This window comes from Drosophila simulans, chromosome 3R (genome assembly GCF_016746395.2).
Source record: "Drosophila simulans strain w501 chromosome 3R, Prin_Dsim_3.1, whole genome shotgun sequence".
NCBI lineage: Eukaryota > Metazoa > Arthropoda > Insecta > Diptera > Drosophilidae > Drosophila > Drosophila simulans.
The window spans coordinates 4,835,827-4,860,968 of record NC_052523.2 but is presented as its reverse complement, the minus strand read 5'-3'; the positions used below and the strand labels follow the sequence as shown (position 1 = coordinate 4,860,968).

The 25,142-nt window shown below is 42.0% G+C and overlaps 5 protein-coding genes across 6 annotated transcripts; 4 read left to right on the top strand and 1 right to left on the bottom strand.

Moving 5' to 3' along the window:
- The first annotated feature begins 3,679 nt into the window (after window positions 1-3,679).
- Window positions 3,680-5,275, top strand: LOC6727190 (homeobox protein bagpipe). Its single transcript, XM_002102546.4, has 2 exons — window positions 3,680-4,281; window positions 4,403-5,275. The coding sequence occupies exons 1-2, from the start codon at window positions 3,837-3,839 to the stop codon at window positions 5,104-5,106; spliced, it is 1,149 nt and encodes a 382-aa protein (XP_002102582.2). The 5' UTR covers window positions 3,680-3,836; the 3' UTR covers window positions 5,107-5,275.
- A 7,048-nt stretch (window positions 5,276-12,323) lies between these two features.
- On the bottom strand, window positions 12,324-15,119 carry LOC6727189 (UDP-glycosyltransferase UGT5). Of its 2 annotated transcripts, none has more exons than XM_044923290.1 (4): window positions 14,667-15,119; window positions 14,254-14,491; window positions 13,536-14,201; window positions 12,324-13,412 (listed from the first exon to the last, which is right to left on the bottom strand). In XM_044923290.1, exons 1-4 carry the CDS (start codon window positions 14,751-14,753, stop codon window positions 12,739-12,741), a joined length of 1,665 nt encoding a protein of 554 aa, XP_044779225.1. In that variant the 5' UTR covers window positions 14,754-15,119; the 3' UTR covers window positions 12,324-12,738. The 2 variants fall into 2 exon arrangements, with proteins under 2 accessions (XP_044779225.1, XP_039151032.2); XM_039295098.2 differs by lacking the exon at window positions 14,667-15,119 and adding an exon at window positions 14,592-14,652.
- Window positions 15,120-18,598: 3,479 nt separating this feature from the next.
- LOC6727188 (nuclear cap-binding protein subunit 1) lies at window positions 18,599-21,772 on the top strand. Its single transcript, XM_039295024.2, has 4 exons — window positions 18,599-18,758; window positions 18,999-20,447; window positions 20,578-20,887; window positions 21,027-21,772. The coding sequence occupies exons 2-4, from the start codon at window positions 19,042-19,044 to the stop codon at window positions 21,564-21,566; spliced, it is 2,256 nt and encodes a 751-aa protein (XP_039150958.1). The 5' UTR covers window positions 18,599-18,758; window positions 18,999-19,041; the 3' UTR covers window positions 21,567-21,772.
- A 498-nt stretch (window positions 21,773-22,270) lies between these two features.
- LOC6727187 lies at window positions 22,271-23,389 on the top strand. Its single transcript, XM_002102543.4, has 3 exons — window positions 22,271-22,801; window positions 22,861-23,037; window positions 23,109-23,389. Exons 1-3 carry the CDS (start codon window positions 22,547-22,549, stop codon window positions 23,277-23,279), a joined length of 603 nt encoding a protein of 200 aa, XP_002102579.2. The 5' UTR covers window positions 22,271-22,546; the 3' UTR covers window positions 23,280-23,389.
- Window positions 23,390-24,211: 822 nt separating this feature from the next.
- LOC6727186 lies at window positions 24,212-25,021 on the top strand. The gene is made up of 3 exons (XM_002102542.4): window positions 24,212-24,485; window positions 24,548-24,724; window positions 24,785-25,021. The coding sequence occupies exons 1-3, from the start codon at window positions 24,222-24,224 to the stop codon at window positions 24,953-24,955; spliced, it is 612 nt and encodes a 203-aa protein (XP_002102578.1). The 5' UTR covers window positions 24,212-24,221; the 3' UTR covers window positions 24,956-25,021.
- The last annotated feature ends 121 nt before the right edge of the window (window positions 25,022-25,142 follow it).

Here is a 25,142-nt window from a genome sequence, read left to right as displayed (position 1 = left end):
GAGCGGCGGCAGTTTGGAGCGCTTGATTTATGGCGTGTGGAAACTGGCACTCAGAAAATTAAATCCAAATAAGCCAATAATCCAATGGCGTTGATGTCGCCGTCAATTCGTTCAATTCGCTCCACTGAAAGATGCCTCTTGGCAATGAAAATCGAGAGCCTTCCGCCGGTAATTCAGCATCCTATTCTACTTTTGATTTCTGTAAACAATCTAAGGCACCGATGCAAACAGTTAAACAATTTAGATTCCCAATCAATATCAATAGAAAAATGTCCACAGATATATTCGCGTTTGACTTTATGTACACCCGTAGAATAAGAGCATATGACTATATTCGATGAGAAGTAAGAAAAAGACAGTGTTTGCTTTATATATATTAAAGTATAAAATATCTTTATCAAATCCTTTATTTTAAATGAAAACCCATTTTTCTAGATATTATATTATATATTACATATATAGCTCTAGCGACTGTTGGACAATAGGATGGTTATCGCCACATTGTAGCGGCTAGCGATTCTTATCAATTTTTGATATGAAGCCATAACGTAATTAATTAAGGTTGCTACTATTAACGATATAGACCACTTTCGCCACTTCTTAGATCCTGGGTTGGTGTCCTTGTTTGGGGCGCGGAGTACTGGGAAAAATCTTAAATCGAAAACCAAAAACAATTTTTGTTTTATATGCCAACCTTTGCTAATTTAGCTTTGGCAAAGCTGCTAAGTAATTACTAGTATTTAAATTTAATTATATTTTCGTTCATCTGCTGGATAAGATTTCCACTGCTAAGTTTCTGCATTAATACTTTAATATTCAATGCAGCTCTGTAATCTTTGGCATTTGACCCAATATATTCAAAAATATTAAACTGGAATTTTGAAATTTTCCGTAAATAGTCTCCATTAAAGTCTCCGACCTAAGCAAAGACTAAAACCGCTGAAAGTGTAGACGTGTACAAGGCTCTGTTGAACAGATGTAGAGGAAATGTTGTGTAAAATACCTATGTTTTTCATCTCCTCTGGTCACACTGAGCATAACTGCCGTTTTCACAGCGATAAAAAGTAATATAATTTGTTTAAGTGAAATTAAGCAATAAGACATTTAATTGTGTCTGGATAAGGAGAACTAGTATACAGTGTTCCATATTACTACTTTAGCGTAGTTCTATTTTGTGCATTATTGTTGACGACAAAATTGGCGATATTATCAAAATCGTAATAATAAAGAAGTAGGTCCTGTTTTAAGCCAACTGACTTATTAAATTTATTCATTGCTTTTTGGACCCATCCAGCTCTTAGTTTTTACTCACTCAAAATTCAGTGAATCCTGCCAAATACGTTGTATTGGTCTTATAAGCTCAATTTCAATATCTGGAAGTGAGCTGGCAAGGGTGGAAGTCCTATGCACTGGGATCCTGTTGAAGGATCCTGTTGGCTCACAAATATTAACTAATTAACTTTTATCACGTATTTTATTTTAATACATAATTTTTGTAAAAAATACATGTTATTTTATAATAATATACTAATATTGATATTATTTTCAAGAACGGAATGGCCAGCCGTACTTTTGAATTTAAATTTTTTCTAGTTTGTGAGAGACAAAAGCAATGAAAACTTGACGATGAAAAGCACTTGTCCCCATTCAACATTAAAGTGGCACAAGGAGATCAGGTTTCCAGCCAGATCCATGAATGGTAATGAAAAGCAGGGAAAGGCAAACATTTGAAGTGGCTTTTGATAAACCATTAAATAAAACTCAATACCACAAGGACAACAAGCCTGCAAGACTTCTGGGCGATGGGCATTCGGAAATCAAACAAGAAACTGTCGAATTTAATTGAAAATGCCAATTCATCATAGGGGAGGGATGGATTTTATCGGCCCCCTCCACTTTTATGTAATTGAATACCTGCTCCATTCGAGGGTAATCGCATCAGCAAAAGAAGCTAACAAAATTAGCGACAACACGAGCGGAGAGTCGCGTCCTTTGGGCGCGTGCGCCTGCCACAAGCATCATTATATACTAATTACTCGAGTATTATCGAAACCCATTCAGGCGAAATGGTATAACGAGTAGCAGTTCCTGCCCCGATCCATTCCAATCGCACACCGCACTTGGTCCTGAATTGGTTACTCAAATCTGACCGCAAAACACGGAACCCCCGCCCACTCACCCCGCTCACTTCCTTCACTTTCGCGCTGGCCTTCCATTGTTGGCTTGACTTTGCGGCGCCCGCGGCATCAAGAGCCACTGAATTGGCAATAAAAAGATTATAGCCCGAAGGTGTGAAGTGCAGTGGAGAGCAGGAATCGCAGCGAGATCCGGAATCAAAAGGCACAAAAGCCACCCCAGCGGCGATGCGATGAGAACGCGTGTTCGTTGCGCTCGGATTTGTTCCCAGCATCCGAACATCCCAGCATCCCACATGCCACTCGATTCGAGTGAATCGCTTGAGTGCCTTTCCGTCCGAGTGGGCAGCCATGTTGCCACAGCCTCCGGGCATCCAATCAGCGCTCTTTGGGCTCCATGCCAACCAATGAGAGGAACTTTCCTTGAGTACTCTTTGAGTGATCTCAGGAATATTTGTCCAGGTTAACTACTTAACCAGTTGCGTTTAATGTGAACTATAGTTTCTTAATTCGTTGCGATATTATCGTAAAAATCTCAGTCTAAGGATTTATATGTTCTCAAGCTTGATTTAGTTATATTGATGCAGAGGCATTATTATTTTAGTTTCATTTGCTTACTTAATACATATTACAACCTGTATACAAAATTATAATAAACTTTTAAAATGAATCCTCAAATTTGTATTTATTTTAAAACTATATAACAATCTGCTTTTGGAAGTAATGTTTTTAAGGATTTTTTTTTATTAATTTAACCAGTAATAAAAGCTGCTAGGTAAATACTTCCAATATTTTGCTCACTTTTCGAAATACTGGATGGATTTATTAAGGAATCGTAATAATGTTTGGTCCATTAAAATAATTTATAGAATGTTAAGATATAGATAGCTATTAATATTATTATTATAATAGCGTAATAAAAATTCATAATGTAAGCAAGTGGCATACGGGAATATGCTATTTAAGTTGATTATATTATGTAGTTCCCTAAAACCGAATGCTCGATTTAAAGTAGGCAGCTACGAAGAAATAATATTCGTTAGACCCATTAAAGTATTGTTTAGTTTTTGGCGTACGATTCCAAACAATCCCATGACCCAACTAACCTACTTACACTAAAAGGTTGGAGTTTACGGATGATTGTTTCCGAATGATTTAAATTCTAAACAAATCGTTCGTTTAAACAATGGGTTGAGATGGGAGTGGGTATAGTACGTAATCCCATTTGGAGGACTGTACCCAAAATGTGGAAGAAAAAATACGGAGGAGCAGTTAGCGGGCTATAAACAATAAACAGGATGCATGCACTCCCCGCGAGAAAAGGCGCACCATACAAGTACGTGGAATCAACCGTAGCCATTTACGACCGACTTTGTTTACGCACTTGAGAGGAAACTCAAAGGCTCTCCAGCTAGGTTTCGGATCCACCAATGGCAGGAGTCGAATGCCAGTTTCCACCCCCACGGATGCCGACGAGCCACTTGAGTACGGCGCACATTTCCACTCCGTGAGACCGAGTGATTCTCGCCGGGGATCTCGGCCACTATTTAAAGACAGCCCGGAGCGTCCGGTTGAAGCACATTCGCTGCGCAGCCCTCGAGTCGTGAAGATCGGAAAATCAAGAGAAATCCGTAGTGAACAAGTGTCGGAAGGCCAAAGATAATACCTATATATATCCGAAATATTCAGAAAATTCGAAAAATGCTGAATATGGAAAGCGCGGGTGTCAGTGCTGCGATGGCGGGTCTGAGCAAATCGCTCACCACGCCCTTCTCCATCAACGATATCCTAACGCGCAGCAATCCGGAAACACGTCGCATGTCCAGCGTGGACTCCGAACCGGAACCGGAAAAGCTGAAGCCCTCCTCCGATCGCGAGAGATCGGCCTCCAAGTCGCCGCAGCTCTGCTGCCGAGATCTCGGCCTCTACAAGCTGGGCCAACCCAAGGAGATCCAGCCGAGTGCCAGGCAACCCAACCACTATCTGCAGTATTATGCGGCGGCGATGGACAACAATAACCACCATCACCAGGCAACGGGCACATCGAACTCCAGTGCCGCGGACTACATGCAGCGCAAATTGGCATATTTCGGATCCACCCTCGCCGCTCCTTTGGACATGAGACGCTGCACCAGCAACGATTCCGGTAAGTAACCTGCTCGGAATTAACGCCATTCAGGCTCTAATGGACTTTGAAAAGAACGCTACTTATTCATTGGCCTTTTGTATAGGATGTATGCTAACTTTGCGCAATTTTCCCTTTACAGACTGCGACTCACCGCCGCCATTGAGCAGTTCCCCCTCGGAGTCGCCGCTCTCCCACGACGGCAGTGGATTGAGCCGCAAGAAGCGGTCGCGTGCCGCCTTCAGCCACGCCCAGGTCTTCGAGCTGGAGCGCCGCTTTGCCCAACAGCGCTACCTGTCCGGTCCGGAACGCAGCGAGATGGCCAAAAGCCTGCGCCTGACGGAGACACAGGTGAAGATCTGGTTCCAAAACCGCCGCTACAAGACCAAGCGCAAGCAGATCCAGCAGCACGAGGCTGCCCTTTTGGGTGCCAGCAAGAGGGTTCCTGTCCAGGTCTTGGTGCGTGAGGATGGCAGCACCACCTACGCCCACATGGCTGCTCCCGGCGCTGGACACGGCCTCGATCCCGCCCTGATCAACATCTATCGCCATCAGCTGCAGCTGGCCTACGGCGGTCTTCCGCTGCCACAGATGCAGATGCCATTCCCGTACTTCTACCCGCAACACAAGGTGCCGCAACCCATACCACCACCCACTCAGAGCACCAGCTTTGTGACTGCATCATCGGCGTCCTCATCGCCAGTTCCCATCCCCATCCCGGGTGCAGTGCGTCCTCAGCGAACGCCGTGTCCGAGCCCCAATGGCCAGATGATGAGCGTCGAGAGCGGAGCGGAGAGCGTTCACTCGGCGGCGGAGGATGTTGACGAGAATGTGGAGATCGACTAGGTTGGGAGTGACCATGTCTCGGAGTAGAACTGGGGTTACGTTTTTGTGATAGCCGTAGAAATTGTGTTTTAGCCTCTATGTGTAACCAATAGATGTCCCATAGCTTTAGTAGCATTAAGTTTTAGTCGTATCTACCCGAGAGCTAAATAAAATTATGGATTAAAAGAAACTTGGTGTGCTCTGAATTTTCTTTTCTTCACTGAACATTTTGAAACCGACTGCTTTACTAAAATTACTTCGCTTCATGCAGTTAAAACAATGCAGTTTGGAAAACAATAATCAACTTATCCTGGAAGAAGATCACAGGCTTAAAGTGATTTATTTGTTTTTTTTTTTGCCTTAAACTTGTATTGAGATTTTTATAGAAATCCATATTCATATATTTCAACGAGATATAGCGGCTTTTTGCTATTCTCTTTACTATTTAAGAGCCAAATAAGCTTAACAGATTACTATTCTTCATCAAAAGTCACTTTATTATATAGTGAGAGATTAGTTTGGTATTTCCTTATTCCCAAAAGAATTTACAATTATTTTATAAACCTTAAATGGAAGATGTTGGCAAAAGGAAAGAAGCCACTAAGTATCCATATAAATAGAGGTGGGAACTCATTGCTAGATTTTAAAATGATTTTAAAATGCTCTGAAAGAGATCTGCTTTCTAAAAAGAATGCATCAAAAGGCGCTTAGCCACTAAACGATTGTTACATAAATTGATACCACATGACCTCAATTCGCATCAGCGGGCGGGAAGGCGAGAGGCTCCTCAGACCCTTCAGAATGACAGCGATCTGGCAGATGAGGGCCTCGGAATGGGATCCGCTGAAGTGGAATGCGTGTGGCCGGAGCCTTGCGAAAGCCGAAAGCCGCTGATGATGACCGACTATGACGAGCCCACTCAATGACGACATAGAAGTGCTTCAATGTGTCAGAAGGGTCGGGCCGGACGTCTGTGACCCACAAACCACTGACTTACATACGATGTTTCCCGGGCGCTTTTGCACAAGATCGTCGCGGGTGGGAGGAGGAGGAGGAGGAGGAGTGGGAACGGGTTTGGGATCGGAATTAGGATCGGAATTGGGTACATAGACATGTCCTTAGCAGCACAGTTGGTGGCTGACGACACAAGGACATGCCTCAAGTGCCCGGCGGCGACAATTCTAACGGCCGGCCGACCAGGCGATGTTTATAAACAAACAAACAAATAGAATCACCAACTGACGCCCAGGATCGGAAAAGGACATGTGCCCAGTGGAAATTGTAATCGACTGATCATGGCTAAACATTCACTTCAGAAGGAAACAATGTTGTTAGAAACAATGTTTCTCGGATTTCCAGCAAAACATTTTTCAATACACCCTAAACATGTTAACCCCTTTCTTCACTAAGAAAAATGTTTAACAAAAGATTTTAAAAAATATGATATATAATAATATAATAGTAATACATACAAATCTTTTTTAATATCTGAGATTTAAGGATAGAAGGATAAATTAAACTTTCAATTGTTTTTTCAAGCGGCGCCAAGCGTATAAACCCCGGAGTTTTTCAAGATATTTTCTAAAGTGCTGAAAATTTTCGAAAGTGGGGCATTGAACGTGCTGGTCTGGTGACTGCCAACTGAAAAAACAATGGTATGAGGAGATCTCTAAGTACGTATATTGCTCTTGGACGCATTCTTAGACTAAAAGCACGCAGGCATTTGACAAATTTGGGACACTAAAATCGATTGACAGCTGTAATTACTTGGGTAAATAACAGCTACAACGGCTTGAGGATGTATCTTTTTGCCACTGTGCTCCCAAATTCTTGTCATATTTCATATTTCTGGTAAAGATTTGTGTGTTTATTGAAATTAAAATTTTCTGTTTAAAAACAATAATGAGTTACTGGTGCAAATTATATATTTTCTTTTAGAACCTTTAGAAAACGTTGGTGTTTAAACTAACTATGAGGATTCTTGGGATGGGATAGTTCAAAAATGTGTTTTTAAATTGCTTTTTTGACTATTAAAGACTTGAATCAATAAAAATTGCTTAAAATATGATTGCCATAGAAAATAGTACCTTTTACTGAGTATAATATTCCTTCAATTATCCATCGGCAATTAGGAAAGTGCACCTAGTGGGAAGCCAGATTGAGTGTTTTCTGAATTATGAGTGAGTTTTTCGAGACGCGCCCCATTCCGCACACTCGGCAACCAATAACACGCATAATTCACGGACTCTTTGACTTGGAGTTTCGGTTTTACAGCACGCTTCGGATTTCGAAGGGTTGAAGATATACGCTGCATGTGGTCTCGGAGTGAATGCAAATCGTCCTGCTCGTCCGGCGGCTCGGCTACTAATTTGTTTATACTGCGCCGCCTCCGGATTTGTTTATGCAACCTTTTTTATGACACACATGCCGGGGTGCTACGAGATGTCAGCTACTTGACGGCAATCCTTTTAAACCGGGCCGCCCGATATTTGGCTTGTAATTAATATGGAAATTAGTCATGGGCCGCGTTCGGGGTCGGGGCCCAAGTGGCGTATGCGCAATCTTTGAACTGCAATTAGTCGTCGCCTGTCACCGGGAACGTCGAGGACGTCGGGTAAACAATATTGGCAATATTCGCTATTTGTTTAAACATATTGGGCGGAGGCCTGCATTCTTAAGCAGAGAGTGCATTTAATGGCGGAACGCGAAATTCAAAAGAAAACGCCAAAAACGCTGGCCGGACAGCTTAAAGTGTAAACAAAATGCCCGATCCGTTCACTTATTATAAAATGCACTGCATTCTTGTTTTGGCCCATCTCGATGCACTTTGCCGCAGCGCTTCGGCGTTCTCTTCCCATGCTCCTGTTCACCATGCCCCTCCACTGCGTGTCCCAATCCCAATCCCAATCGCAATACCAATACCAATCCCAATCCGAAAACGATCCCCATCCACAGACGTGTCCCTCGATCTCTGGCCGGTCGATCGTCTGCTGCACACATGTGTGCCATAAAAGGAGGAGGCTGAGGAGATGGGATTTTCGACTGCGACTGACACTTCGATTTGCCACTGCTATTGTTGTTGTTGTTGCACGTGTTGCTCTGCCGACGCGTTTGTTTATGCAACATCCCTGCTACTAACAGTTCTTGGTAGGAATAACTTCACAACAAATTCATCAACTAAACTCGAAACTCCGCAGCGCGATACTCTACGCGCTGGCTGAGTCCATGGAAATTGTTAGGGTTTCTGTTCTGCGCTAGATACTTTGCGTCAGATACTTGGCTTCAATAATACTAGAAAGTCAGAAAGCAGGCAGATTAAAAAATTAATTACAAAAGTGTATGTGGATTGTAATACTTCTTATTAAATATAGTTAATAGTTAATGTGTAATGGTTCATTTGCAGAGCATTTCGATACCGCATAACTAAGCATTTCCAGCCTGATTTTGTTATTGGCATAGTGCTCTTTGTTTTATGGGAGGATGGACCTGGTCCTAAGAGGGGGATGTGATCCCAGTTCCCGAAAGGGATTGGAGCCGGGAGCCAGCGACATTACCTAATTGCTTTGCTGCCGGGCGGGCGATGGGGTTTGCCACTGGCATGGACTCGGTGGAGCTAGGTAAATGAATCGTTGTCTTCCCGAGCGATTAACCCACTCACACCCACGGAAGACGATTGCTGAGTAAACAATGCTCGGAAGCAGCGTACAAATGATGCCCCGGCCTATTTGTGTTTATTTTGTTTTGAAAATTGTGCGTTTAATTTATAGTTAATTGTTTTCCAGCCTTTCATTAGCCAACCAAACCGAGCGGTGACTGTGTGCGGTCCCGAGAAATTTCCCAGTAATTCCAGCCCACAGGCCGGAGCATTCGGATGATATTATACTCGCACACCAATTGTTGATGATGGTGCTATTTGCGCAAGTTGTTGGGCAGCCCGCCCGTCCGTCCGACAAAATGGCCACCCACCTCAATTTCAATTTGAAATTCAATTTCCAACTCAATCTTCCGTCCGGCAGCTGTTGAGGCAATCTTTGCGCAATGCCAAATCCAAATCTAAATCTAAATCCACATCCCAATCCAAATCCAAATCCAAATCGGATTCGATCCAACCACCCCGCTTTCGGTGGCCACTCCTTTGCTTATTTGGCTTCAAATAAAAAATCATTTAAATGATTTCGAGAACGGCTGCCTTAGCCGTAGAGCATGGTGGCATGAAATTGAATGATAAATGTTTTGGCTTTTGTGATTTTGTTTATTGTTCAATTTCGGCTAAAAAATTCAAATTTTCACCGCATGCATAAAACGGTTTTTGGTGCTCGGTCGCCTTTTTTTTTTTTGTTATTTTGCTTTTTTAACTTATCGCGTTTTATAGACAGCCATTCAAATCGGCAAATATTGAGTTGAGTCCAACTAGCACTAGTTGAATGGCTTGTTGTTTCGCGAGCTGTTTAGATGAAAATGTTGTGGTGTTGCGGACTGCAAAAGAGATACGAGATGGGCACACACATGTGTCCAAGTTCCATTCGGGCAACTTCATTAGCGTTTTTAATGGACCTGCCGACTCGTAATGTCCGACAATTAAAGTCGCAATAGACATTTGGTTGGGCCGCCAGTCGATTCACGTGTGTTAGATGGGCCCCGGGACCCATGACTGAGTGGGTGAGATGTGATCGATCTGTGTACAGTACATACATAACATGGTAGTATTGCCCAATGGATCTTATCAGCTGGCTGAGCGCTACTAATAGGCTACCAGGCGGAAAACACTTGAAGATCCATTGATAAACAGTCACTTGGTATGTGAACTGGTGGGATCTGTTTTTCTCCACGGAGCATTTGGCATCGAAAAGTGTTTAGATGGATCGAGATGGGAAAACAAGCTGAATGGTGTCGTCCATAGGGTAAACACTTCAATGAATCGAATCAGTTTCCTGGGTGGAAAACTTTTCGGGTCGGAATCTTTTGGCTGAGCACCTGCAACTTACTGGGTCGTTAATCTTTGTTTTCCTTTATTTATTTCGAACAACATAAAAGCGCTTAAAGTCTGTTTAAGTGCCCATTGCTTAGTGTAAACAGTATTTCTATCGGCTGAGTCACAAAAGAGGTGTAGGTGCTTCTGGAATTTAACAATGGCCAATGCTTTCTTTGAAATATTTAAATAAAGTCTCAGAACAAAAAACATACGAGTTCCGGTAAAAAAAAAGGTTGAAATACAAGGTATATTTGCGTAATCTCTCTAGATTAGAATAACATTATTAACAATTTATGTCAAAAATACTCTTCTTTTATTTCGTTTGAGGAGTAGCAAAATACATAAGTTAAATTACGCCGAGCATTAACTAATTGGGATGTCTTCATTGAGTTCTCTGCAATGAATGCATAAATCAACATCAAATTGCCGAAGAAGAGCAGTTTAACGCCTCGTTAGCTTTCGTCACTAAGCTGAGCAATTTCGGCAATTTCAAATGAATTCCACCTCCTTTTTCCTAGTGCCATCTCTTTATTCTCGTTCCTCTTTTTGGGATCTTTTATTTTTTCATAATCACTATACAGGGGAATTCCTTCGTCCTGCCACCCAAACGCCTATCGGCCACACCCACTCCAACGTCGCCAGCTATTAGCAGCAATTTTCAATTTCCTTTCTGATGAAGCACATGGCAAGAGAGCAAATTACATGGCGCACAACTTGAGACATTCGCTTTTCTTTTGCCTTTCTTCTCTCGCTCGCTCGCTTCTCATTTTCCTCTTTTTTAGGTGGATTTTCCCCCTTTTGAACTCCGACGTCCTGGGCGCACACGTACGCAATTGTCCTGAGCGCTCGTCTTCGATTCGAAAGGAACATTTTCTTGCAATTTCAGCTGGGTGGCTGTGCTGAGTGGGTCGAGAGTAGAGCCCAGACGGGCGCAAATGAACGGCCATTATGTTTATCCGAAGTGAAAGCGAGGGCTGAAGTGAATTTTTAACGAGCTGGGGCAAAGACGAAGCCGAGCGAAGAAGCTCCCCAGTGCGTTGCAGTGAGTTAGTGAGCTATCCTGCCGGCAAAGGACATGCTTCAATAGAATAAGAAGAAAATTACACTTAAACGCTGCGGCGTGTCGAAAAGCTTCAGCTTGCCTGGGAGGTCAGCCATTTGTGACCTTACTAAAGGTAGTTTAGTGTAGATGCGAGGTTTGTAACGCTACGAAAAATGTGAAAGTGTTCTAAGTAATATAGTAGTAAGGTAAGCTTAATTTATAAGAAAGCATTTAAAATTAAATTCTTAAAACCAAAGATATATTAGGTCACTTAGATGAGTCATAACTAGACTAACATAATGTTGTTTTTGGTTATGTATTTTTAACTTTTATTATTTTATTTTCCAAGTAAAGTGTATAATGACTTCAGTTTCGTCCAAAACCCGCCAGCTCTATTGGCCAACTTTGATTGGGCTCCATTCAAAAGGTGGCCATCCAAATTGCCGGTCAATTAACCATTGCTTCTGGAGACTTTCCTCGTTAACCTGTCCTCATCACTCGCGAAGCCATAGGCATAAGCGCATTCCAGTGCCGAAGGATGATTTTAAGTTTATTTGCCCAAGCCGTTGACAGACAAACAGCTTCGGTTCACCCCTTTCCGCTGCCCATACTCAAAAACAGCACTCATACGCCCTGTGCGCCATCTGCATTAACATATCATTAGTGCGTGCGTGTGTTTGGCTGTTTATCGACGCTTTTGTTTACAGCAAAGCGTAATCATGTGTTACAAATACCAATAATACAGCCTATGGGCACTGGGCCCTGGTAACCCTATAGCCATAGAAGCATCCAGCATGGGCGTCGCACCCACTTCAATGTCAGTTCGTGAATGCATAATGAGCCCTAGAGCTCCACAAATCGTGTCTCCGCACTCCGTCCTCAAGTGCACTTTGCCGGAGATCCAGTCTCCCGGTCTGGAGTCGTGTAAACATCCCATTTTTGTGTCCAAATGGCGCTCCAGTTGGCGCTGCCATTGCAGGAAGCAACTGTCTTTGGGGTCAACTTGTTTATGCGAAATTTAAAATTGGAAAGAAAATAAATTAACATTGCTGGGATCATCATGTGCGTACTTTGGTGTTCAAATCTGTAGAGGCATATACCTCAGAATTGATTTGAAATCAAGAAAATTGACCTGACATTCAGAGCTTATTGGTTCTTGATGATTTGGTAAGATCATACTAAAGCCCTGGAAACATTATGATGATGTTGAAATGCCATTATATCTACGGTGAGTGGACTTTATTGATTTGTTCGGTTGGCTTTTGCATTTTTGCTTAATTCGTGAAGAACACTTGGCTCGGCACTCAGGCGCCTTAAGTAGAACCAACCAATTTGGATTCATTAAATACTTAAGTAGAAGCTCAAGTGCCACGGCTTAAGTGTTCGGCTATAATTGCAAAAATATGTAAAAAGAACAAAGTGCAGATCAAGTATTTATAAAGAACTTTATAGAAATCTCCATATGGTGTTGATTTTTGTTTGAAATTTTCGATATACATCATTATTTGGGCTTTATTCTTTATCAATTTTTTACCTTTCATGCGAACACTATTTGGTCTTCTTAATCGTTGATCTATGCATAACATAAGTTTCTAAGATAAAATTTGGTTTTATATAGCACTCAACCCATATGTAGTTTTCATTCAGTTTTTGCCTCTTTCTTCAGAGCTCGAATTCCTCTAAAAGATTTAATATTTCGACTTAGAGCATACAAGGTCAAAATTGGTAATAGACTAATAGCCAGTATAATTGCTGAGACATCCAGAAGATAGAACTGGTACCAGGGCAGATGTACTCCTGCTGCCACCAAATGTGGCGCCCCCCGATGTTCTACGACATAATTAATCCAGTACATCGCGGTGTCCATAGCGCCGAGTGGACGATCCCGGAAAATTCGCGATGCTTTCATCATATTGGCTCGATATTTGGGATCTGTCAACAGCGCATGAAGCGCAGACTTCAGCTGATCTTTCGAAATGGTGCGATAGTCCAAGCCAATGGCATATCCTGCTGCTTGGCCCGCCTTTATGTTTATATCCTGATCGAAGTAGAATGGCATTCCGAGCACCGGGACCGCATGGTAAACTGCCTCCTGCATTCCAAACAGTCCTCCATGGGCGATGAAAACCTTCACATTCGGATGTGTCAATATGTCAGCCTGCGGTAACCACTTTTCGACCTTAACGTTGTCCGGAAGATTGGGCAGCTGATCATCCTCGAATTTCCAGAGGACCCTTTGCTTCAAGCTGGCGAAAACTTCAAGGAAAATTTGAAGCTTTTCCGTTGGCATGTCAGCACTGCGCACTTGAGATCCTGAAATTGAAAGAGATTTCTTTTACTTAGATTCAAATGAGAAGTACATATTATAAATCAGGTCAAATACCTGAATTTGTTAGATAGGGTTTTTATAACCATAGATATTCTATTTAAACTCACCCAAACTAAAGTAAATTGCACCGTGCTCAGCGTTATCCAGATAGTTTTTAATATGTTCTGGTAGGGGCTTGGGTGGCAGGATGTGCAGTCCACCCACCGAAATCATATTCTGGGTCATGGGTCTTGGCGAAGTCAGCGGCATGTAGCTATTCAAAAGAATAACCGAGATGTTCTGTTCCAATTGCTTGACCGTCGGCACCCGAGGCAGTAAGCTACTAAAATGCTTCCTGATGACGGCATCCTGTTGCGGATAGTAGGACACTTCCCGGACAACATCCTCAGCCGTGCTAATCACTACATTTTCCAATCGCTCCCACAAGGACATTCTATCCGTACAGGACAAAAAAACATTGGGAACGTAGGACAGTGGATTCACAAAGCCGAAGACTTGACTGAAATAGTTTGCGTATGCGAAGGTAGCTATGGTAATTGCAGGTATTTCGTAAATATAACCCAACATTAGAGCTCCCTCATTGTGGAACTGTTCCACAAGGAGCAGATCGAATTTCCCCTTCTTATCCTTGGCGTAGATCAACTCCTGAACTTCGGGATGGGCCAGAGCAAAGTCCGTTGACTTGATGCCAATGTGTTGGGCCAGTCGCATGTGTGTTAGCTTTGACATGTCAATCATGTCCAGTGCCGATTTTGTTTTCATCATCGCAGATACTGTGGAATTAGGCCATAAAATTTGAACTCAAGATATAATAAACTCACTCACTGTCGGCCCAGGTATCGTACTTGGGCAAAAGTATTTCCCTGTAGTTCGGCCCCAAGTTTTCCTTGGCCAATGATAGCGGTGTGATGAAGGTGACCTCATGTCCGCGCTTCACCAATTCCCTTATAATGGCATCCGTCATCATAAAGTGGCTCTTTACAGGCAGAAAGAATGGTGCCAAAATTCGTGCTCCATCTCCGATGCCCAAAAGGCATACGAATAGTAACTTCATTAAGAGAATCTGTGGTTTAAAAATAGATGTCATGTTAATGATTTTAATCCGATGTGCTTAATTATTTAATAGATTTCAGGTTGACTCTATCTTTGGAAGCGAAACACACCATTGTATTAAGATTTAAAAGATGTCTCTTAAGTTCTCGGGAATCACAGGTACACTGAACTGAAAGCAATCTTACCAGTGGTTTTATATGTTCTCTTATCTTTCTCCAGTTGCAGACTACAGTCACTATAGCAATAAAGGATAGCATATCAGTAGACGCCATTCTATCTAGTGACGAAGAGCACTGAGCGTGTGAGGAAGATAATATCCATCTAATCCATCTAAATGAGGTGCAACCAAAAGGGGCGCTACAGTTTCACATTCCGATTATAAAAAATATTGAGAATACCATTTTTGTTAAAAAATGATACGGATTTCGTCACAAAATAATATAAGTTAGGTGCGCTCGTCCCCCTTTTTTGAGAGGCGTTTTGGCTTAACCTATTTCAGGAAATTTCTTTATGTAGGTAGATGTCATCTTCTGCGATAAGAGTTCATTTAAGTTACCTATCAGTTGGTGAAGGCTGTGTTTGAAGATAAGCAGCAGCCGAATGAACTTGATAAAATCAAAGTTTGTTTACACATCTTAATCATAAACTGTGGTCTTTGACTGGCGATAAACATTTGTTTAAATGAATGCAAATGTTAAAGATGTTAAATTATTTGTTTTCCGCAAAAAAATTATTTATATAAATATAATAGTATGCTGATTTCAAAACTTTCCTCAACGATTTTATGTTGTACTTCCCAAAGTGATCAAGTTGAACGATGGGAAACAGCGCATAAATCAGAGGCATTAGACTAAATTAAATATTTGCTTCCCGGTTGCCAGCCAGCCGAATGTGTGGTAAATTATGGTGCTAAACGGAACGATCTCATTGCCGTTCATTGCAGCATCCCTTGTAAACTTTCCGAATCACCAGCATATGCAAATTGAAATGGTTAAGTTGCCATAAAACTCAACGCGCCAATTTGTAGGCAATCAAATGATGTGTTTGAACTGGAATTTCGGAGAATGGTATGACGTTCGGTGTGGACTTCTGTGCGAATATATTGATTGCGATTCCCATTGGATCGGAGATTGAGATCAGCAGCGAATCGATCGATCGATCGATCGATCATTCAATTTGGCAGCCATTCGCGGCGGACTTATATTATTGTTTACTTTGTCATATTTTGCCAATGTGTTTTTATTGTTCTGCGGGCCGCATTCGCATTCTACTCGTATTTAGATTGCCTCTATTTGTTGCTGCATGCCAGGCAGTGATACTTTGTTTATTGTCTCGGCCAGGCCAAATAAATGCAACGACTATTCTGCGGTAAATTTGGCGTTGGCGGGTGCTTGCTGCGATTGCGACCTGGCCATAAACCTTGCTCGGTCATGTGTGCCTGGGGTGGGGCTCAAGTGGATGAAGTTATTGCAAATTCTCTAATCTTGGGATAATGCCCCATCGCTGGCAATCACTGCAATGATCTCAACGGCCAAATGCGGCCATAAATTCCGCGTCGGATGGCCAAGTGCTCCGTCAGAATCAAAGCTTTTAAGCCGCTGCCTGAAGTGTTTCGCTTGTGTTCTAATTTGCCTTTTGCTGCGAATGCGCAATTAGCCGCTATTACATTAATAATACGCGTACTTGTCCTCGGCCGACCGAGCCATTGGTAATTGAAAAATCGGCTATTTCCAATGTGGCAATCGAAAACAGAAATGGAATTGAAAAGCGCACATTTGGCCAAAGTGAATCGTCCGTACTTAAGAGCTTAAAAGTGCGCATCTTGCCTCACTGCATCTGAGTACCGAATTTGAATCTGTGTGCCATTCTGGTTGTATCTGTGGATCTGTGTATCTGTGTATCTGCACAAGAAAAAACTAGTTATTGGTGGTCCAGTCAATGAAATGGTAATTACTTACCGACAAACGTAATGCACTAAAGAAGGCTAACCCAAAATCAAAAATAAATATATGTACTATTTTTTATATATATGTTTGTAATTTACCAAAATATATATATGCATATGCATATACATGGGTATTTGAATATATATATTAATAACATCTTGTGATATTCTTATGTAAAATCAATATTAGCTTATAGTTTTAAAAAAATTCTATAATAAAGCACACCCACTACGTTTCCCTCAGTGTGGAGTCGGCCATCCGCTTTGCGGCGACGCTCATATGCAATTGGAAACCACCGGGGCCGCCAGTCAGTTTACGTAGCATAGCTTCCCCCGCCCACGTGGTGATGCAGTGGCTCCATGATCATGTAATCATGCGTGTGGCATTGTTTACAAATCACGCCTTGTCGCCCGTCGCTCCCGACCAGACAGGACACTCTTGAGGATGTCGGCAGGAGGATGAAATATGTGTGAACGCCGAGAGCGGAACCGTCGTGGTCCGCATGCTCCGGCCACTCAAGTGGCTAGTTGGCTCGGTCAAGGTGCCTAATTGGGATCTCCACTCGACATCCGTCTAGACAGCTGTGCTGCGGAGGTCCTGCGACAAGTGGCTTGTTTTGGTTGTCGCCCCGGGACATTTGGGACACATTAGTTGACCACTGTTTGGAAACAAATGGATGGAAGGGATGTGTAGCGCCAAGTCGGAACACAGGAGGGTCGGACCACACAACAGACGCAAATAACCCAAAACCGTACTCCAAATAAGCAAAGCACGATGCAACAACAAACATTTTTACACGCGAAGGAGATCTCGATGAAAATTAACAAATGTGATGTGCTGTTCCTGTGAATTTTTTAGAAATTATTGATGACGTATTTCTCACAGGAACCGGACTTAATAAAATTGAAATAAATATTTTGTATATTTTCTTTTTTTTATAACTTCCCTATATCCAAGTAGTAGCTATTTAGGCATATGTGTATATTTTCTATATATTAATGAACATTATTCTAAGTTATTATATTTTCAGACAGTGCTTATGGAAGTTATAAATATCATTAATGCCTCGATCTCTATTTGTTGTTTATAGTAAAGAAACGATTTTTGTCCGTGTATCCCACCACTCGACTAGTGCATTTAGTGCTGGGGGAAATGCAGTTAATGAACTAGTGCAACTCCTTAGCTCAGCTCGACCCGACTGAATTTTTCCATACCTATTCCTCCCCATCCATCCACCATATGAGCCATCCACCCATCCAACGATCCATCCAACCATCCATCCATCTATCAGGGCCATCAGGTGTGTGGTGGCGTTGGCTTTATGGATGTGGATGTTGCTCGGCCTCCGCCGTTAGAAGCGCAATTTGTTTACGCTACTTTGTGAGCAATAAAAGCACAGACGTCCATGTGGGTGGTCCCACCTTGGGGTTTGGGTCTTTGCATTTTGTGCAGTCGCTGGATATGATGTGTGGCACTGGTACTGGAACTGGAACTGGTGCAGGGATGGATGGGCACGGGAAGGGGATTGCGGATGGGGGTGCTTTGCTAATCATCGGCAGCTCTTCGGAGTTGTTCGAGTAGAAATAACCGGAGCATTGTGTGCTCCGGATGCAGCAGGATGTGGTGGGTGACTCTAGTCCCTGTGGGAATAAATTGAGTCATAATTGAATTGATTGCCAGCGGGGGCGGCCACTTGCAAGTGTCGGAATGGAGGGCCCTGGAACGGCTGTGGTGGCAGTGAAGTGGCCGCCAAATTATTTGACATAATTGCGCCTTGATGAAGCGCTATCTGCTGCCCCTGGGAAAGGGTGGAGTCACTCCAATCGGGTGCTCAAGTACTCATTGAACTCCATTGGAGCTGGGATGGCTGTTTTTCGGTAGTTTGTTGACCTCGGAGTTGTGGCTCCAAACTTGGCACTTCTCGACATTGTAATCTTTAGCAGTGATTCAATTTTAATGTTGTGTTTGTTGATAAAATTATCAAGAAATATTAAAAAGGGGTGGCAAGTGTTAAGTCCATTAAGTATCATTATGTCAAAATTGTGGCTATTTGTTGTCGTAATTAATTGTTTAAATTAATTTAGTTTGAATATATTAGGTAAAAAAATGTAGTACAAAATATCTAATCTAAGCAGGCGTCGAAAAATGTCATTGCTGAAATGTCACTTGCACAGGATTAAATTTGCCATTAGTTCGATTGTTCTCAAGCCGATTGGTTCGAATATTTCGTATTAACAAAAAATAATTATTTTGGAAAAATTCAGTCAATTGCATTAAGGCAACAGTGAAAAAGAAGTGCTAAATCTAGTTAAAAACCAGTCAAATATCAAGGTGAATATCATCCTCCGTCTTCTTTATACCCTTTGCAATGCGGTATTGTATACATATTTATTAATCAGTATCAGTATCTGACTTACATATACTTTCCTGAAAAACTTCTGAATTAATTATGTGAATATGGTTGATGTGAATTGTTTATTTAATCGGAAAAGTCCTCCTGACTAATTCCTTTTTTTCCGTATTCGAAATAATTTTCCGCATAATTCCGCTGCCACTCTCGATCTTGGTTAGCTCCTTGGTGAATTTCCTTTGATTCAAAACGAAGAACAAGACGATGGGCCGTCGTAAGCGCCAGGACTCCTCTGACGGGGATGAATTTCGCCTGAAGAGAACTTTCCACACAATGTTGTCGACCGTGGATCAGCTGATAAGAGAACTTAGTTTTGGGTGCGGCACTCCGCTCGAACTGAAGCTGCTGAACCTGGGGAATCTCTTAGCCAAAGGAGTAAGAGTCGAGCTGAAGGAGCACATCATAAGCGTGCTGGTAATCAGTTTGGGCAATTATCCCGGACAGGCCAGTGCCTATGCCACACTTGTGGGCCTAATTAATGTCGCAGACTTTGAATTCGCCTCCGAATGCGTGTTGTTCATGGTGCAGAAGGTGGGAGAGTCCGTGCACACTCGCGATTGGAACAAGTGCCGTGGAGTGGTCCACTGCCTGGTGGACCTGTATAACTGCCGGGTGATCCCGTCGTCCTATATTCTGAATTTGCTCGCAGCCTTCATGAAGGACTGCGAGGCTCTGAAGGATCCGGACGATCTGGTGGGCATCACACCGCAGGTACGACGCGATTTCCTTGCCTACTGTGTACTATCCGCCATGCCCCTTATTGGGCGCGAATTGGAGGGGGAGGCGGCGTTTGAAAAGCTGATGGTCTCACTCCAGATTTACATCAAGAAGCGGTCTGCTCTGCACAGCACCATGTTGAGTGTGTGGCGGGATTTCAATCAGAGGGACTACCTAGAGGTGATGTGGCAGCAGGTGGTCGGAATGAGGCAGAACCATTGGGCCGAACCGGAGCACCAGTTGATCCCCCGACCTTACAAGTCCTTCGACGAGACCTTGAGGCACGGCAAGGTGCATCACCTAAGGAATTATTGTTTGTCCGCCCATGAGGAGGGATGTCGGTATCCGGCGCCGCGAGTATGCTTTCGCATCTTTTCCTGCGACTCAGTCGGCGAGATCCCTAATTTGCCCCCGCCGGTGAGCATCGAAAGGCATCTGTTGGAGGCCCAAATTCTGGACATGCTGATCTCCTTTCATAATGAGAGAAAAATCTGTGCCGATAGCCTCTTGATGTACGCCGCCTCCAAGCCCCAGTTGCCGGTCTATTACTGCATTGTGGAGGTGATCTTGGGCGAGATGCTGCGGCTGCCCACCGCCAAGTGGACCACCATTACCTACGGATGCCTTCTGGTGGAGCTGTGCAAGCGCCAACCCGACAAGATACCCCAGGTGGTGGTCCAGGCCTTGGACATCATCTACAATCGACTGAACTCCATGAGCGTGGCTTGCTTCGACCGCCTGGTCAACTGGGTGTCGCATCACATCAGCAACTTCGGGTTTAACTGCCAGTGGAGCAAGTGGGCTCACAGTCTTCCATCGCCAATCGATCCGAGTGCCACCAATCTGCAGCCAAAGGTTGTTTTCCTAAGGGAATTGCTCAAGAAGTGCTGCAGGTGCGTAACATTTTATGAATGAACTCAAAAGCTTTTGCTTCTTAAATTTTCTGCAATTTCTTGCAATATTCTGTTTTAAAACAAATAGTTCCCAATTATATGAAATACCTGTTTTATGTTCCAAAACTAGACTCTCGTACCACCAAAGAATTAAAGAGGTAGTGCCGGATATCCTGGCCAATTTTCTTCCGCCGCCGGGACTTCCGCACTTCAAGTTTGTCGATGAAACCCTTTTTGGTGCCATTTTGTCCAAGGATCTGCTGGAGGCGATGCGCGGCCCGAGAGCCAGCCCCGAAATTATCTCTAAAATTATTAAGTCCAGCAAGGGAATCGGTCCGCTGCTCAAGATTAACGTGTTCACCCAGAACTGCCTTCATCTCGGATCTAAATCATTTAGCCACACTTTCGCGATACTCGCGAAATACCAATCTGTCTTCAAGGTGAGTTTGTTGATTCAAAAATACGCAACCATATCATAAAATCTAACCGAAGTAGAATATATAAATTGTTTTTTACAGAAATCAAGGTTCTGCGGTACCAAATTCATTAATTTCATTTACGATTCAATTTTGTTTTTAGGATTTGGTTGAAGGAGATTCGGAGGGGCAGATCGCGGTCTTGAACGGAGTCTTTGATGTGTGGGTCGCCAGCGATCACTACAAATTTGTGGTGGCCGAAAAGCTGGTCAAGGTGTTCATAATTGAACCCATTAACATTGTAACTTGGATCTTCGGCCCATCGATGCGCAAGGAGCTCACCAAGATGTACATTTGGGAGCTGCTTCACTCCGCTGTTCGCCACCTGAAGCGTGTCCAACATGATGTTGAAGTCGTGGATGTCGATAATCCGAGTGCGTGCGATCCTGTAGTCAAAAGCGTCCTGTACACCGTTGTGGAGCGTTTAGTGAAGATCCTTTGCAGTGCTCCGTTTGCTGACGAGGGAACAGAGGAGCACTACTGGTTCCAGTGGGTTCTGGGCAGGCTGGAGGAGACGCTCTTCATCTATGCGGATGACTTCAAGGTGATCAAGAACAAGTTGATGAAAATATCTGAGTACTCATCAGATAACAGGCCTGAAGTCTCAAAAACTATCGCGGCTTTTGTGGCTTGCGTCTTGTAACTTCTGTTGGAGATTTCATTTCATTCACACCAACTGCTCATTTACTTATTCTGACTCCAAAAAAAAATGTGAACACAAAAAATGTTTGAATGGTCACCAAGATTATACAATTTTAATAATTGTTTATTACTTTTGGAGCGAAAGTCTGGAAATATTTTAATAAAGATCTCATAAAATATTGAGAAATAATACTTCTATCAAAGAAACTTTAGTGGTGCTTTTTATTTATATGCTTTTAGAGGTTAGGTCTTTAGCTATTATTGAATTCACATTAAATTGAGTCTTAAAAATTGTATGGTTTACAGAGAAAACGCATTTATTAAAGAAACTATTGAAGCTAGTATTTTTCGCAGCAGTGTATGACTGCAATTTTTAATTTAATACATCGCAATTTGAAACAGAATTGCGCGCCAATCGCCGCTACGTTTTTAGTATTTTCGCAGCGTAATTTGAATGGATGTGTATCGATAATATAGCTTATTATCGACTACAATCGAATATGCCGGTGTAGAAATAGCTAAAGATATTGACAGTAAAATAAATGTATAATATGAATAATGTTCTACTTTGTATGGCATACTGGTATACTGTACGAAATGGCGCGCCTTTCAAATGAAATGATCAGAGACATATGAAGGTATTGCCATGGATAAATACATTTGATGCTTATCTAACCACACATTTGAAAATATGTTAATACTAGCGGCTTACATGTAGATAGATGAAATGAATGGGAGGTACAATTTTAATTATATATTACTAATTAGACACGTGCAAACATTATGATGGCTAATATAGTGTACCTATACATTTAAAGATCACTAGATTAATGAAAAACCCATATCTTCCCTGTAGATTCAAATCATACGCGTGTCAAATAATAATTATTGGCATTTGGATATATTTCACGTGCGTCGCTTGAGTGCTATAAAAGCCCCGGGTAAGCGAGATTCAAAATCAAAATACTAAAAAAGTGAAACATGGGGTGCGAAACTTCAGTATTATGCACGTTGCTGATTTTCTTCCAAATTATTGGTCGGTCATTTGAAATGAGCCACGATTTTGTGCCCATTAGAGATGATTTATTCAGTAAGTGCGAGGAGAAGCCAGAAATGGGCTATTTGGATGCATTCGCGGATTTATCCAACTTGAGTAGCAAACGAGGTGCTGGTGGAATTAATATATCAGGAAACGCAACAACCATATGGGATGTGGATCCATCGGATGTCGTCGAGGTGAGAGGCTTTAATGCATTTAAATAAATAAACTTCCTCCGTAACTAACTAATTTTCAGGTTGATGTTAGCATACTGAAGTTCGAAGGAGATAAGTGGATACCAACAATAATTAAAGGGAATGTTAAGGATTTTTGCAAGACCTTTTTCGACAAGAACACCATTTATTACTCCTATTCACCAAAACATGTGGTTAACAAGAAGGAAGTGAAGGAAAAATGCATTACCAGTCCAGGAGTAAGGCTATACACCACTCAATACACTAGAACCCAATCCATTTACTTACATGTTAATTCCTTTTTTTCTAGACAATATTAGTGTGGAAGCCCTATCTCCTGAAAATATCATTCAGCTACGCAGTTCCTCTGAATGTGGGGCGCCACAAGGCCGTTATAATATATTCTGCCATTGACAAAGCCGGAGTTAAGCGTGATAGGGACATTTGCATGGAAATTGTCGGCGACATTGTAAATGCCTAATCGCAGTCACATGGCCCTATTTCGTTGGAAGTTCAGAGCAAATTCGTTTAAGCCTTATAATGATTATGATTTTATTGTTTCTCAACAAAGGTTTTGGTGGAGGGTTAGTTTTTCTGCAACAATAAATTACTTTTGTTAATTTGTTAATAAACATAAATTAAAAGAAATTCGCATTCTTGTGATGTGATAAGACAAATATCTTAAATACGGAAAAGGTAAATTTTAAAAATACTCTAATCTTTCTGAAGATGAAAACATATATGAGCTTATCAGAAATATACCTTATACCCGTTTTTAGAGCAGAATATACTGGGTATATTGGGTATACTGGTTGCGTGCCGCTATTCAAATTAAAAGAAATCGGTAAACAATTGCTTCACCACTAGGTGGAGCTCGAGTGCTATCTCTGAAGCAGTTCTCTGGCTGCTTGCCGAAGCAGTTGATGAACTGCTTGCATAGTGTCCTCGCATAGACATCAACTGACTACCGGGTATATCCCTCTTGTATAGTCCATCTGTTTATACCTGTTCCTAGTAGTGGAATAGGGTATATTACATTCGTTGAAAAGGGAGCGTTTCCGACACTTTGGAGTTGTTCTTGGTCGTAATTACTCCCCGAATCAATCTGGCCATGTCCATCTGTCTGGCCGTATGATGACAAATGATGATAAATATAGCTACTATAATGTTTTACATAATTCATCTAAACTGAATCAGAAAACATATAGATTGTTTAATGATAAATAGGCATTTTTAAAAACACGCGAGCTTGCTGATAGACTAGATGGCAATCTCAAACAACTTTAAATTGAAATCGTTCTTGTAAAGATTCATATCATGAGCGTGAATAGTCCAAATCCTATATATCGGATTATATAATTGCCACAGCTCTATTAAAGCGGTAGTGGATCAATTGCAACGAGCATTCCAAAAATAGCGAAACATGGAACGGCAACAAGTTGCACTGCTGCATATCCTTATATCCCTATCATTGCAAATAATAGGCCCTTCATTTGCATTGAATCACTTTTTTATTCCTGAAAAGGAGGAGCTGTTTAGTGAGTGCCCCGACAAGCCAGGATTTTCTTTCGTGGATAAGTTGGCTGATCTTTCCCGACTTAACCGTAAAAAAGATGCAGATGGTGCCGTGAATATATCTGGAAACATAACCATGAAATGGGATGTCGAACCTTCAAGTCGCATCGCGGTGAGCATCATATATCCGTATAATATCCTTATTGCATGTTGTTGATAGTAACCATATTTCAGGTTGAAGTAAGCGTAGAAAAATTTGAAGGAGGTACTTGGAAGCCAACTGTTTTCAAGGGAGGTGATAGGGATTTCTGCAAGAACTTCTATGATAAGAACACCATTTATTATCCTTTCTCGACCGAACATGTGATCAACAAGCAGCAAGTAAAGGACAAATGCATTACAACTCCAGGAGTAACGATAATCTAAAAACAAAAAATTCGAGATTTTAATGGATTTATTTTGGTTATTTAGACAGTTCTAGTCCTGGAACCCTTTCTCCTGAAGATATTAATCAATTTCGCAGTGCCTCTAAGTCCTGGACGTCACAAGGCTGTCATTATATTTTCGGCATTCGACAAATCAGGAGTTAAGCTTCCACGGGACACTTGCATAGAAATTGTTGGCGAAATTGTGAATATCTGATTATTAATTATTTCTTTTACTCTTATTAAAACAAGATATATTAAAATATTTTATTCAACATAATAAAGCTAAAATTGTTTAGTTGTTACATGTACTGATTATGGAACTGAATGGTTTATGGTTGTTCTCAAAGGCGATCTCATGATGATTAGTTTTAAGAATATTTTTAAGGTTTGCTTATTAACTC